This window comes from Lonchura striata, chromosome 29 (genome assembly GCF_046129695.1).
Source record: "Lonchura striata isolate bLonStr1 chromosome 29, bLonStr1.mat, whole genome shotgun sequence".
NCBI classification, from domain to species: domain Eukaryota; kingdom Metazoa; phylum Chordata; class Aves; order Passeriformes; family Estrildidae; genus Lonchura; species Lonchura striata.
In genome coordinates, this window is record NC_134631.1 from 1,591,028 (window position 1) to 1,605,559 (window position 14,532).

Here is a 14,532-nt window from a genome sequence, read left to right on the forward strand (position 1 = left end):
CTTGTCCTCTATGTCTTGGTGTGATGGTGACACTTTTCTATTGGTTCAAGGTAGAGATTCACAGTCTAACATAGGTCATAGGTATTGGTAAAGAAATTATAAACATATGACACGTAGTTTTGAGTATATAATGTGGGAGCCACATGAGGCTTGAGGCAGGTGGCCATGGCTTCCTTTCTGGACAGACTTCCAGGTCAGAGAAAGAATGTTATAGATAAGAAGAAATAAACAACCTTGAAAACACAGTCAGACACAGGCTCCTTCTTTGGCTGCGTGAGCTGGGAAAAGGACTTTCACACTATTGGGGTCCCGACAAGTTGACCCTGACACCCTCGTGAAATTTTCCACACAGTGGTGGTCTCTTTATAGGCTTGAAGAGGGGGTCAGGTGTCCCCCATCTGGAACTCTACATTATGAGACTTTGTTACAGCTTATGTTATTTTTGAGACGGGAGCAAAAATTGAAAGAATTGAGTTTGCTGACATGTTTTTCTTCCTCCAGAGTCACCTTGTGTGGCAGAGGGATTGTGGAATTAGGGTCCTCTCTGACCCCTTGGTACTGGCCCTGGAAAAAGATAATGAGGCTAGCCGGGGGAAGCTGAAACAGCATTGTAGTGCATGCTCCATAAATCAACGCTGCACACACCCAGACAAGTACACCCAGCTGAGTCACTGGAACAAGAGTTGGGGGATCAGTTTGGACCACTCCCTAGAAGGTAAGGGGGGCTGGTGGGGGAAGCAAATTTGGGATGGTTATTAACCTCAACTCCAGTTTCAGCTCTTATTCCACCTCCTAAGACAAGCTGACTCAATTCAAGCCCATGGATCCAATTCAAGAGAAGAATTGTGTATGTGTGAAGGACTAATAAACTCAGTTTAATACAGAGTGAAGATGGAAGGTGCTGGGGTGTCACCCTGATTCTTAAGACTTCCTAAAGCCTTCTGAGTTTACATTCCTTTAGAGAACTTTCCCACACAATTTCTGTAAACAACGTATTGTTTACATTCTTTTATGGGGGTGGAGAACACTTGATGTACTGGTGGTTTGTCCAATGTCTTTGGAGAGGTGGCCCATTCACTCTCCAATCCAATATCACCCTTGGGAAGGTATAAAAGACAGAGTCAGATAATAAACGTCCCTTTTTTACCTTGCAAACAGCAGGTGGTCCGCGTAGTGCTTTCACGTGTCCCACAGCGACACTGGGGTTATGAATATGTATTATTTTGGGAAATAAATAAAAATAACCTTGTCTGGTGAGGTCATGCCTTTCAGAGACAACCCCTGTGCCACCCATGGGTGACATGTTTAATAAACATACCACTTTCTAACTTTGGCTAGTTAGAGAGTCTTTGTCCACAATTGAGTTTTAACAACTAAACCTAACAGCTTGATGTTAAATCTGACTTTTGTTCATGCTCTTGCCACTGATTTTTGAGCAATCTCAAACACTCTCATTCATGACAACACCACAATGTCCCACATCACCGAGGGCTCTGACACGGGCCCATTCATAAAGGGCCACACCTGGCACCCAACAACAGAGGGAGAGACTGGAACGGGCACGGAGCAGCCACGGACTTGTGGCACCGCAGGAACTACGAGGCCACTCCACTGGGAGACTTTGGCCAGGGACCCAGGGGACAGCCCCAGCCCTGCCCTGCAGAGCCCTGGGGCTGCAGCCCTGGCTGTTCGGGGCAGGAGGAATTGGCTGGCTGGATGTGCCAGGGCCTTGTGGGCAGTGGCTCCATGTCCCACAGGAGGCCGGGGCCGAGGGGTGTCCCTCAGGGCTCGGCCCAGGCCCCGGGGCTCGCCACTGCCTCGGTCAGTGACACCCAGGGGCACGGAGCGCAGCCTCGGCGCCTTTGCAGGGCACGAGGAGCTGAGTGGGGCAGGGGCACCACGGAAACACCGAGTGCCTGCCTGGGGCACAGCCGGGGGAAAGCCGGGCTGGAAAGCCGGGAGAGGCTGCTCCAGGGATTTGGGCACCTGGGAGACAAAGCCCAGCTCTGAACTGGCACTGAGCCTGAGAATACCTGAGAAATGACAGCACGTTCTTCTAGACACCTTCATTATTCTGTATTTTCTGAACATCGGTTTCTATGAGGGAGCATTTTTAATGTTCAGTTTACATTTTTTACCTTTTAAAAGGTAAATCGCTTTTTGTTATGTGTGAGGAGGGATTGGCTGGGAAATATTGTGGACATTTTCTATTCAATATATTTTCAGATCTGATATGTGACAAGTCCAGATTCTGACTCCAACAGCAGTGTTTGGTTCCAGACTGCTCTGCTTTTCACAGCGAGATCTCAGTTCTTTCAAATCCAGCAGTCAAAACCCTTGAAACACAGCAAAGCTGGGAATCAGGTCAAAGCATTTGGAGAGTTTGCTCCATCTGTGCATTCCACATCTCCCCTAATCTCTGTTCAGCCTCTTCACTCCTGTCCTAGCTGCACATTGTATCCAGAGTTGCTGTATCCAGAGTTCAGTATATGCTTTTATAGATTAGATAGATACCTGTGATTATTGTATATACAATTGCGTTGGAGTGAATTATTGTGATGGTGCTTTCCATGGTCCTCTGCTTTGTGCCCAAAGAATGATTATTGTATTTTTAAGCCCTGGGAGCCTGGGACCAGGTGGGGAGAGACTCCTTTCTCACTGCTGTCTTGGTTTACAAGACAGGTTTCTGTTAGGGAAGGCAGAAAAGCCTCCCTTGGAATGGAGAATGTAAACCCCCTCCCTCTGAGTTACGGGAGTTTTGAAATCAAGGGGCTCTCAGGCAAAGATATGGGAATAGGAAGAGCAGTTCTTTACTAGTGTGTATAATAAAGCAAAGAAACAGCAACAGCTACGGCACGAACAGCAAACAGAACAGGAACCCAGTCCCAGCCTTCCGGCCGTGGCACTTTCCCCTTTGGTGCAGTTTGGCGGTGGGGGAGATGTATAGGAAACTCTACGGCAATAGCTGGAACCTGTGGGATGTCCTGGCAGGGCAGGGGCATTCGGGGCCCAGCTGCAGAAGAAAGGCTTCCCGCTGGGTTATGGTGGTGGCAGCGAATTCAATTCTCCAAGCAGCAGGTCTGACTGTCCTCCGAAGCCCAGCAGATAGAGCGTACCCAACTACACAGTCCTCATCTTTTTTCCTGCCTCTATTCTTGTATCTCTGTCCTGTCCCGCCCACCCTCCACAAGAAACTCCCCAAAAAACTAGAGGAGTTCCTCCTCCCCACTATCTTAAGGACACAGCCATTAGTGCTTCTTAGAAACTAAATGGGAAAAAATTCCACAAGTAACAAGGAAAGAAAATTTAAGAACCCAGCCCCTAACAACTGTACTGGTATCTAGCTGATTTGGTTTTCCTCAGCTCTTTCTGTGCACAGTGGTTTCCTGTTTGGCTGAAAAACTTTTTTGGGCCAGGTGTTAAAGATAGGTTAGAAATGGTTGTAAAATAGTTGATAATTGGTAAGCTTATACTGTTAGTTTGGTTATGGTAAAAGGGGTTAAAAGGGTAGTTATGAGAAATACAGTACTCTATGTACCATAACAGACCTAAGCGAAGAGCACCACCCCCCAGACAAAACGAGCCAGCCTGGACAGAACTGTAATGGTCCAATCAAGTGCCTTAAACCTTAATGCAAACAAAGGGTCCAAAAAGAAACCAATCCAAAGGGACAAAAAACAGGATAAAAAGGGGCATCTGACTCACTGGAATGCGTGCTGCTCCACCTGGAACATCGGGGACATCGCTGCTCAAGAAGAGCCAGCACCGGCACCACAGCATCCTCGACAGGAACGCTCCTGCTCAGCCCGCGGGCCCCCTTGTTTTAGGCCTTTCTTTTTATTATAATAAATGCTGAAATAACTTTTAGTACCGGGAGTGTGGTCCCTTTTATAACACCAGGCAAACACAGGATTTTCCCCTTTCCTTGGTTCGGAGAGGCTGCAGCGGGGAGCCTCGCAGTGCCTGGGGCGAACTGAGCGGCTGCTTTGTCAGAGCCCGGGGGCTCCGTGCGGGCAGGAGCGGAGCGGCGCCGCTGCGAGCCGGGCCGAGCGAGAGAAAAACACCCGAGGCTTCAGCGCCGCTGCTTCACCTGCCGGGACCGTGCCCGCGGAGCCCAGCTGGGGAGTTCAACGCCCTGCGAGCCCCGGGCTTTCATCTCCTTCGGGATAGCCCCTGGTTGGTTTTTCCCCTGTCGTCAGCGGGGATTTCTCTGGCATTTTGGGTCTTTTGTCTAACGATGTGTGTGTGGGATAAGGTCTGACATTTTACTATCTAGCATTTATTTACCTCCCCCCCCCCCACCCTTGCCCTGTTGTCATTCTGTTTGTTAATAAACTGTTGGAGGTTTTTTTTTTTTTTTTTCACTTTCATCTATTTAAATTTTCGTTTCCTATTGGTGGAAAGGGATTATTAGAACCCTGTAGAGGGGACAACACTCACTTCACAGCGTCCTCTTTTACATTGTCTCTCAAACTGAGACACCCTACAAGTGCTTGGAATGTGGAATGAGCTTCAGCCAGAGCCCCCACCTGATCCAGCACCAGGAGATCCAAACCAAGGAACATCCCTGCTGGTGCTTGGAATATGGGAAGAACTTCATATGGAAGTCTGACCTGGTCACCCATCTTGGGATCCACCTCAGGGAACAGCCCTACAAGTTCTTGAAATGTGGGCAGAGCTTCAGCTAGAACTCCCACCACATGAAGGACCACAAGATCCACACCGGCACATGGCCCTGCGAGTGTGGGGAGTGTGGGAAGAGCTTCAGCTAGAGTTCCAAGCTCGTCACCTGCCAGCGCATCCACACTTGGGAGAGGCCCTACGAGTGTCCCCAGTGTGGAAAGAGCTTTGTGCACTGCTTCAGCTCCATCCCCCATGGGAGGATCCGCGTTGGATGATCCCCGGTGACCCTCGTTGGGCACAGCCCTGGTGATCCTTGGTCCTGGTTCCTGGTGATCCCCGTTGAATGGGGAGGAGTTGTTGGAGAGATTTCTTTCCCTTCTCCTTGTGTTGCTGTGGTTTGGTTGGTAAATTCACTCCCTGTGCCCAGGCTGGGTCTGTTGCCCCTGTGCTGGTTGTCGGGGCGTGATTGCTCCCGATTCTTCTTCCACCTCCCCCGCCTCTCCTCAGCCACTCAGAGAGGTACAGACAATATCGATTCAATCAGAGCGCACGGCGCTGGTGACTCCCCAGTTGCCGGGCGGTCCCGCAGCGCCCAGAGCTCCTCACCTGGCCTCCACCCGCGCCCCGCCCTCGCCCCCAGCGCCCCCCGCCAGGGGAATTTGGAGAGGGAGGAGGTGTCAGACCCTGCCCGGCGCTGGCCATGGGGCGTGTGGCGGCAGCTGGGGCCCTGCTGGCGGCACTGGTGGTGCTGGGAGCCTCCTCAGGTGCGGACGCGGAGCTCTCGGGTGAGCAGGACGGGCGGAAAGGGAAGTGTTGGGAGGGTGGGAACGGTGGGGCGTGGAGGGACAAGGGGGAGGTGGGACCCTCAAAGTGATGTGGGGGGTGGTGCTGGTGACTGAGGAGTTATGGGAAAGGGGGAGGAAAATACGGAGAAGAGTGGAAAAGAGGAAGAGGGGCCGCGGGAAGAAAGAGCCTACGAAGGGTTGCACGTGGGGCACAAGGGGTACAGAGTAGGTGTCCGGGGTGGGCCTCTGAGCTCTTGGTTTTCTGCGGGGTGCTGGGGGCTGCTGGCAGGGCACCCTCTGACTTGTGTCCTGCACACACAGGAGTGTTCCAGGAGATGGTTAAGTCCGAATGTCACTTCATTAACGGCACCCAGCGGGTGAGGTTCGTGAAGAGGTTCATCTACAACCGGGAGCAGTACGTGCACTTCGACAGCGATGTGGGGCACTTTGTAGGGGACACCCCGTATGGGGAGCAGGTTGCCAGGCACTGGAACAGCGACCTGGAATGGATGGAGTACAGACGGGCTGCGGTGGACAGACATTGCCGGCACAACTACGAGTTGTCCACCTCGTTCCTCGTGGAGCGCAGAGGTGAGCGCGGGGCAGAGCGTGTCCCCTCGGGCCCTGCCCTGGCAATGACCCTGGAGCCCCTCAAAACTCCCCTGGGAATAACCCCAGACATGTCAGCCCTTCCTGTGCCCATCCCCGTGGCCTCTTTCTCACCCTGCAGTGCACCGGAGATCTCCCTATCTCTCCCAGTCCATCCCAGTCTCTCCCAGTGCCTCCCGGCTGTCCATCTCAGCCTGGCGTGGCGCTGCCGCCCCTCAGCCAATCAGAGCGCGAGTCTCTGATGACTCATCAGTTGCCAGGCAGACCCGCAGCGCCGCGTGCCCCGCGCTGGACTCGGCCTCCCAGTGCCGCGCGCTTCATTCCCAGTTCCTCCCAGTGCCGCCCCAGTCCCTCCCACTCCTTCCCAGCCCATTCCCAGTTCCTCCCAGTGCCGCCCCCGTCCCTCCCACTCCTTCCCAGCCCATTCCCAGTTCCTCCCAGTGCCGCCCCAGTCCCTCCCACTCCTTCCCAGCCCATTCCCAGTTCCTCCCAGTGCCGCCCCAGTCCCTCCCACTCCTTCCCAGCCCATTCCCAGTTCCTCCCAGTGCCACTGAAATCCCTCCCTGTGCCCGGGAGTCCCTTCCTTCCCAGTCCCTCTCAGTTCATTCCCATTCCATTCCCAGTCCTTCTTAGTCCATTCCCAACTTCCATCCTCTCTCCCAGTGCCCTCCCAGCATTCTCCATCCCCCTCTTAGTCCCTTCCCAATCCCTGTCAATGTTACCCGAGTCCCCGTCCCCCGCGCCCCCCGTGTCTCCCATTTTACCTGCATCTTATCCCAGTGTGTCCCTGCTCTCTCCCAGTGCCCCCCAGCGTGTCCATCTCGCTGGTGCCCTCGAGCTCCCAGCCCGGCCCCGGCCGCCTGCTCTGTTCCGTGGTGGATTTTTACCCTGCCCAAATCCAGGTGAGGTGGTTCCAGGGCCAGCAGGAGCTCTCTGTAGTGGCCACCGACATTTTTCCCAGCGGGGACTGGACCTACCAGCTCCTGGTGCTGCTGGAAACCACCCCCCGGCGTGGGCTTACCTACACCTGCCAGGTGGAGCACGGCAGCCTGGAGCACCCCCTGAGCCGGCACTGGGGTACAGCCCGGCCCCCACGGGCCCCCACGAGGGAACAGGGAGTGGGACTGGGGGGACTGAGAGGGGAGTTGGTAGTAGCTGAGAGTAATTGGGAGGAAGTTTGAGGGAGGCAGGGGATAACTGGGAGAAGGGTTTGGATGGTCTGGGAGGGCAGAGAAGAGGTTTGGACGATACTGGGAAGACTGGGATGCAGTTAGGGGTTTCCTGGTGGCTACTGAGAGGAAACATCCTGGTGGTGCTGGATGTAACTAGAAGGGAGTCTGATGGAGCTGGAGGGTCTGGAAGCAGTTTGGGGATGTAAAAGTGGGGCTGGGATGGGAGTTGAGTGTGCTTCAATCTACTGGCAGTGATGTTGGTGAGTCCTGGTGGGACTGGGAAGGGACTGGGAAAAGGTTTGGGGGATCATTGGGAAATGGATGCCAACTGGGAGGGGGTTTAGGGTCCTGGAAGGACGGGGAGGGGTCTTGGGTGGTATTAGGGAGTTTGGATGGGGATAGGAAAGAGATCTCATGGAGTCTTGGGTGGGCTGGAGGGGTGTGAGGGTGTCTGGGGGCTTGGGCTTGTGAGAGGTTTTGGGGGTCCTGACCCCTGACCCCTCAGAGATGCCACCGGACACTGCCCGCAGCAAGATGTTGACAGGGATTGGGGGCTTCGTGTTGGGCTTCATCTTCCTGGCGCTGGGGCTCGGCTTCTACCTGCACAAGAAGGTCAGGGGGGTCCCGGGGGTCGTGTCCCCCCTCCCCCAGAGCATGTGTTCTCCCCCTGGGGCCCCCAGCCCAGTGTCACCCCCTTTTCTCTGCCCACAGAGCTCCTGAGCCGCCGCCGGCCGCAGCCCCTCCCCGTGGCCTCGGGCCTGGCCAGGACCCCCCCGTTCTATCCCCACGCTGATTTTGGGGGGATCGTGTGCCCCCCGAGCCCTGCTGTCACTCTGCCCCGGATGGCTGCTCCCAGTGTTCCAAATAAAGCTTCCCAGTTCACACCAATCCCATTTACTGGCGAGCTGTGTGGAGAGATTTTGGGGGAGCCCACAGGGATACTGTGATGGGAAGGGGCAGAATGGGCCCCAGGGTGGATCAGGAATGGGGAGCCCTGTGAATCCTGTGTGTCACCCCACTCTGGGTGCTGGGAGCCCACCTCGGCTATGGGCGAGGAACTCTTGGGTGAGAGGGAGAGCAGCACAGGCAAGATGGGAAAGGTCATTGAGAGGGGTATAAGGGGAGGGGGGACAGTGGCAAAGGGGTTCCCCTGGAAGTCCCTTTGTGTCCCCATCACTGGATCTCTTGAGCTGTTCCCCGGAGTTCTGGGGGGGGATGGGGGGTGTAAGCAGAAACTTACTGGGTGGGTCCCAAACCCCCATCCCTCCCTGGGGGGCTCACAGTGGGGGTGACCCAACCCAGCAACTGGTGCTGTGGTGGCCGTGGGGCAGAGGGGGGTGGGAATGGGGGATCCAGTGTGGTCCCTTGAGCCCCCAGCTTGATGTGGGGTGCTGGCATCTGTTGGGGGATGAGGGGAGGCACCCCCTCACCTGCCTCCTTTCCCACACAGTGTGTTCCATTTTGGGGGAAAAGCCCACTGTCACTTCCTTGATGGCAACAACTGGGTGAAATTTGTGGACAAGGAACATCCACAACTGGGAGTAATTCGGGCTCAGGAGATACCCCAAAATTCTGAGGTGGGATTGAGTTGTTTTGAGGTGGAGTTGAGCCATTTTCAGTGGGATGGAGTTGTTTTGAGGCATCATCTATCCCTCCTGGCTTTTGGGGAGCAGAGCTGTTGGGGACTGAAATGTCCTGGCTTAAAGGCTCAAACCAGTGGCAAAAGCAGCGGGGGCTTTGCTGGCCACGGGCACAGGAAGTGCCCAGGGGCAGAGGGGGGGAAACACCCAACCCCGGAGGGGAGGGGATGAGCAGGGCTGGGAGCCAGGGAAGGGAAGAGCCCGATCAGAAAGAGATGCTGCCAGGTGGGACAGGGCTTTGGACCAGGCAATGCCCTCCCTTACACAACTGGCTCAGTTGTGGAAACTCCCCTGCGGAAGGCCCAGGACATTCACACAGAGGCCTGGAGGTTTTCATGCCTTTACACGGGCCATACCTGCCTCAGCTGCGCTGCTGGGAGAGGTGGGGCCACCTCTTAGAAGGGGCCATAAACCATCAGAGCCCCCCAGAGCACCCTGGGATCCACAGTGTGACATCAGACAGTGTAAAACTCCCTTCAGGGTAGGCACCTGGGCGTTCACCCAAACCTAAATCCGTACTGACCCACAGAAATTGGTGTTTCTGGAGCTTTCCCAACCCCCAAGCGATCCATCCTGGGACCATCACTTAGACCAAGGACAAGGACATGCAACAATCTATTTTTGTTGCTGGATCCCGGGCTGGTGCCTGTGTATCTTTCTACTCTTACTTTCTTTTCTCTTATAAGTTTTCCTAAGTGCTATTTTAATGCTAATATTATTGTTAATGCTAATGTTATTTTAATATTGCTAGAGATGGTAACCAAAAGGGTTCAAAACCTGCTTTACATGGTAAAGAAATTGTTCTAAAATAAACCCAACAGAGATATATTTATAAACATAGATCAATCACTGTTGTTTCACTTTAATCTATACCAGGGGATCCATGAACCAGAACCTGGATTACCCTTGCCTTCAGGAATGGATAGAACAGGAGCTGGAAATGGGGGAAGCTTCTGGAAGCTCCTCACAGAAGCCACCCCTGGAGCAACCTTGTTTCCAAAACCTGATCACACAAACACAATGTACTGCCCAACATGGATTACCAGGAACATGGGTCACTCTGCCCAATGGGGTTCACTGTGGATCATCCAACGGGTAACTCCAATGGGTAATGGAGTTGAAACAGCATTTGAAGCCCTTCCCACACTTGGGGCACTCACAGGAGTTCGCTTTGCATTGAATCCATTGGTGTAAGGTCAAGGTAGAGCTCTGTGTGAAGCTTTTCCCACAGTCAGGACACTCTGAGGGCTATTCCTCAGTGTGGATATTCTGGTGGGAGCTCTGGCTGAAGCTCTTCCTGCCCTTCCCACACTTGTAGACCCATTCCCTGGAGTGCAGGCGCTGGTGGCTGATGAGGTTGGAGCGGTCACTGAAGCTGCTCACACATTCCCACACCTGTAGGGCCGTTCTCCCATGTGAATTACCTGATGGCGGATCAGACAGGAGCTAAAGCTCTTCCCACATTCCAAGCACTTCTAGGGCCGTTCCCCTGTGTGAATCTTTTGGTGCCGGATCAGGTAGCAGCTCCATCCGAAGCTCTTCCCACATTCCAAGCACCTGTAGCGTATCTCAGTGTGAAACCACTCAAGAACCACCAGCTCAGAACTCTGGATGAAGCTTGGCTGTCTATGTCTTTCCTCCTTGGAGCACCGTGGGCTGTGTTTAGAGACCCTCTTCACAGGATACCTCTGTAGCTTTTCCTCCCCATTGTATTCCTGTGCCGTGGAGTCACTCAAAACAGCCTATTCTATGAGATTCTGGTGCAGGGATTTGTCCTCCCTGGTCTCTGTCAGTGTCTGGGGAGGGAGGGCGGGGATTTGCCTCCATGCAAGAAGGAAGGGGAAGGACATCTGTTGCTTCTCTTTCGACCGCCACTTTGCTCTCGGGGGTTCCTTGCCGCTGTCCCCCGCCCCTCCCCGGCCCCCCGGGACCCTCCGGCTAGCTGTCCCCTCCGGGGCCGGGGTTTTCCGCGGTCCCGCTGCCCTGGGCTCACCAGGCAGCGTCTGGGTTAGCACGGTCCGAGCTGTGGCGCTGCCTCAGTCGCCGCAAGGGTTCGAGATAAAGAGACCAAGAGAGACCAATGGTATGCTTGTCCAGATAGATTGTATTGCCTGAAGCATTGCAGTGACCAAAGGCCCTGGGCTATTGCCCAGATACAGTTTTATACAGCAAAATTAAGAGATAAGGTCTTAAACAATAGAGACAGTGTTCAGCTAAGGCACATCAGAACCACCCCAGGGGCCAGGTCCAATGGGAGCTGCTCAGGGGTGGGGAGAAGGGGGTCTACAGAGGAATGCTGAAGCGGGACTTTCCCGAAACAGTGGAGCATACATAAATGTATCTTTTACCTCAGTTTACCACTCCCAAGGCCTTTCTAATACAATGGGGCATACATGAATGTATCCTTTTCCTCAGTTTACCATTCCCAAGGCCTTTCTAAAACAATCCTCCATGCTACCATGCCAGCATGACTGCAACAGACATCCCCCAAGTTCATCCCTGGCAGGACAGTGTTGGCACCAGGGTTGTCCTGCGGCCAGGGGCGATGCTGGGCTGGGAGATGGAGCAGAGGAGAGTCTTGCAAAATCCTTCATAAAAAACAAATACTAAGAGACACTCCCCCACTCCCCCCCTATATTTGAGGCCATCTCCCCCTCCCCAGTCACCTGGGGAAGGTGAGGGGGGATGCTGCTCCCAGGCTGGGGAGGGCTGTAGAAACAGGGAGTGGTGGATCCATGAACTTCCTGCTGTTCCTCCTCCCCTTCCTCCTCCTGCCTAATCCCATTTCTTTTGCCTCCTATTTCAATTAGTACAATTACAATTCAATAATAGAATTCTACTTCTCCATGGCCCATGGGTGTCTTTCACAGTGATGGACAGGAGCAAAGACCAAGATTTCAGAGAGAGACAATGGGGTGGAAACTCCTCAAAAAAAGTCTCTTCCACCCCCCCAGCCCAACTCCATGGATACTCACACAAAATATCAACATGTTTTGGCCTTAATTTTCTTTTTGAATGCCAGCATTTGTTTTGTCTTTAATTTTATTTTTCATTCATCTTTATCCCTTTAAAACACCTGAAAGTGGGGTAAAAATAAAGAAGTTAAAAAAAACCCCATGTAAACCCCTCCCAATTTTACTGCTATTTGGGGGAGAATTTGTAATTCAAGGGGATATTCCTGAGGATCTGGGGATTCTGTGGGGATGTGGGGAAGTCTTCTCCATTGCTGTGCATAGCAAAAGCCAAGAGGGATTGACCAATTATCTTAAAACAACACAGTCACACTGAAAACGGCTCCATGCCACTCCAAAATGTCTTGATACAAACCCCAAATGGCTTAATTCCAATTTCAAAGTATCTTGATTTGAATGGGGCCTATGGGCAAAGCTTGGGCAGACACAGGACTTCTTGATGTGGATCCTACAGTGGGAGATCAAGTCCATGCTCTGGCCAAAGCTCTTCCCACAGGAGATCAGTCTCTTGCCCTGATGAATCCTCAGGTGGGAGCTGAGGTTGGAGCTGCCACTGAAGCTCCTCCAACACTCAGGCAGGCGTGAGGTCACTCGTGGGTGGATCAGGCTGTGTAAGGACCTGAGCAGCAAAGTTGCCCATCTCAAACACTGCTAAGGTCACAGAAGGACTTTGCCATGAGATAAGCACACAACGGAGTAACAGGAAGGTGCTGACTCCAGGCCTGGCAGAGGCAAGATCTGTGTGACCCATGCTGGGAAATGCATGCTCACAAAAATTCCCACTGTGGCAAAGTGTGTAAAAAAGCAACTGCTTATATGCACATCACCGGTCAAATGAAGTTCACCCCAAGTTATGGACACACAGAGCCCTGCATGGAGGCTACTGGGCCTGCACGGGCTTTCCATGGGCTCACATCCTTTTCAGGCATCCCCCTGTTCCAGTGTGGGCTCCTCCAGGGGCTGCATGAGAATCCCTGCTCCGGCACTTGGAGCACTCCTGCCCCTCCTGCACTGCCCTGGGTGTCTGCAGAGTTGTTCCTTTCACATGCTCCTACTCTGCACAAGAACTTTATCTTTCTTGAATCCATTATCCCTGAGGTGTCACTGCGATCTCTAATAGGCTTGGTGTTGGCAACTTGTGGGTCCATTCAGGAGCTGGTGCTGGCTTTGCTGGACACAGGGAAATTTCTGACAGCTTCTCAGAAGAGCCACCCCTGTAGCCCTCTACTTCCAAAACCTGGCCACACAAACCCAGGACACCGGCCACCTGGAACATGAATCAACAGGTCTTGGCCCAGTGAGGGTCACTGTGAATCATCCAGTGTGGGTCCTCTGATGGGTGATGAAGTTGGAGCAGCAGACAAGCTCTTCCCAAAGTTGGGGCATTTGCAGGGTGTTGCAGCATGTCCACAATGAGCCTCTGTGAGCGACCTGGACTCCCAGAGCCCAGAGCAGGCTTGCTTAACCTGCTGATGAACAAGGCCAGAGATGGGTCTTTGTGTGGAACTCCAAACGCCATTTATTGTGATGAAGAGGGTCCAGGGACAGAGACAAAATGGGGCTGAGAACACAAGGTTTCATATGGGGCGAAAAGAGGTGGATGCGAGGGTCAAGGGCCAATGGGAACTGAGTACAAGTGGCACAGAGGAGGGGCAGTGTCATGGTTTGACACTGGCACAATGCCAGTGCCCCCATGAAAATGTGATCCCTACCTTGAATGCTGTGAAGTGGAATCTAGAATAGAGCAAAGCAGGCCCAAGCTTAATAACAGGAAAAAAACTTTATTAAACTACTACTACTAAAGAAAAGAGAAAACTAAAGAAGGGGGAAAAAAAAACACACAAAGATCAAATGAAAACCTTGCAAAACATTCCTCCCCCCACCACCCAACTCCAACAAACCACAGTGAGACACAATCTGGACCCCAATCAGGTTTCCACCCTCCAAGCAATCGATACTCAGTCCATCGAGGGAACAGAGTCTCTCCTGTGCCACAGACCCCCCAAGAAACACAGCTCCACATCCTGTGTTTCCATGTCACACATGGCACCGCCCAGAGAAAAAGTTTGCCATGGTGACCCTTCTCCTTTCCATGCACAGTGCTCTCACCACCAATGCATGGATGGTCACTGCCTTTAGGATTTTTCCTTTCAAGGATGCCCTGCCAAGAGGGGAGAAAACAACAGTTCAGTTTTTCATTGTTTGGGACCACAGTCCCCCCCATTTTCCCCTGGGGCTGAGGGCTCAAGAACAGAGATCTTCTTCTCTTCTCTTTTCCTTTCCAGGGCAAGGGGGCGCCACCACAAACCCCCTAACCTTTCCTCTGTTCACTCCACTTTTGTCTTTTTCTCAGCTGAAGCAGGTCTCTTGACTCACTGGCATCCTCCCAAAACACAGTCCCTCTTGAAGGAGAAGATTTGGTTCAGGTTGTGGCTAACACGGAAAAGTCCAGCCAAAAGCCACTCCTTGTCCCCCTCCCATCCAGAATTCCTCCTTCCAACATCCCAGGGTCCAAGGTGTCCCTCTTCCTCTCTTTCAAACCGAGGAGGGGAAAGAAAAATTCACAAAGCTTTCATTTCTCAAGGAAGGGTTAAAAGTCCGAACTCCCAGGATGGCTCGATGCCCGGACATCCAGCAACTCCCACACAACTGGGCACCTTGCCGCTCCCCCCGCTCCTCCTTCCTTGAGGCTTTCTCTCTCCCTCTCGGGAGAGGAACTCTGGGGGGGGAA

General features: G+C 53.2%; 2 protein-coding genes across 2 annotated transcripts in view; one reads left to right on the forward strand and one right to left on the reverse strand.

Moving 5' to 3' along the window:
* LOC144245869 (uncharacterized) overlaps positions 1–14,532 on the reverse strand; it is a 54,161-nt gene that overhangs the window by 36,083 nt on the left and 3,546 nt on the right. Inside the window, 1 exon segment of the mRNA XM_077788927.1 lies at positions 10,215–10,386. Coding sequence (XP_077645053.1) covers positions 10,215–10,386 — 172 coding nt within the window.
* Positions 5,324–8,082, forward strand: LOC110480961 (class II histocompatibility antigen, B-L beta chain). Its single transcript, XM_021549364.3, has 5 exons — positions 5,324–5,408; positions 5,730–5,999; positions 6,819–7,094; positions 7,695–7,801; positions 7,901–8,082. The coding sequence occupies exons 1-5, from the start codon at positions 5,324–5,326 to the stop codon at positions 7,907–7,909; spliced, it is 747 nt and encodes a 248-aa protein (XP_021405039.2). The 3' UTR covers positions 7,910–8,082.

What these genes read in the sequence shown, in the direction of transcription:
- LOC110480961 (XM_021549364.3), top strand. Translation starts at nt 5,324, where the DNA reads ATGGGGCGTGTGGCGGCAGCTGGGGCCCTGCTGGCGGCACTGGTGGTG. An exon ending in GTTCCTCGTGGAGCGCAGAG is followed by an intron (nt 6,000 to 6,818) that starts GTGAGCGCGGGG and finishes GCTCTCTCCCAG; the next exon opens with TGCCCCCCAGCGTGTCCATC. An exon ending in CCCCCTGAGCCGGCACTGGG is followed by an intron (nt 7,095 to 7,694) that starts GTACAGCCCGGC and finishes CTGACCCCTCAG; the next exon opens with AGATGCCACCGGACACTGCC.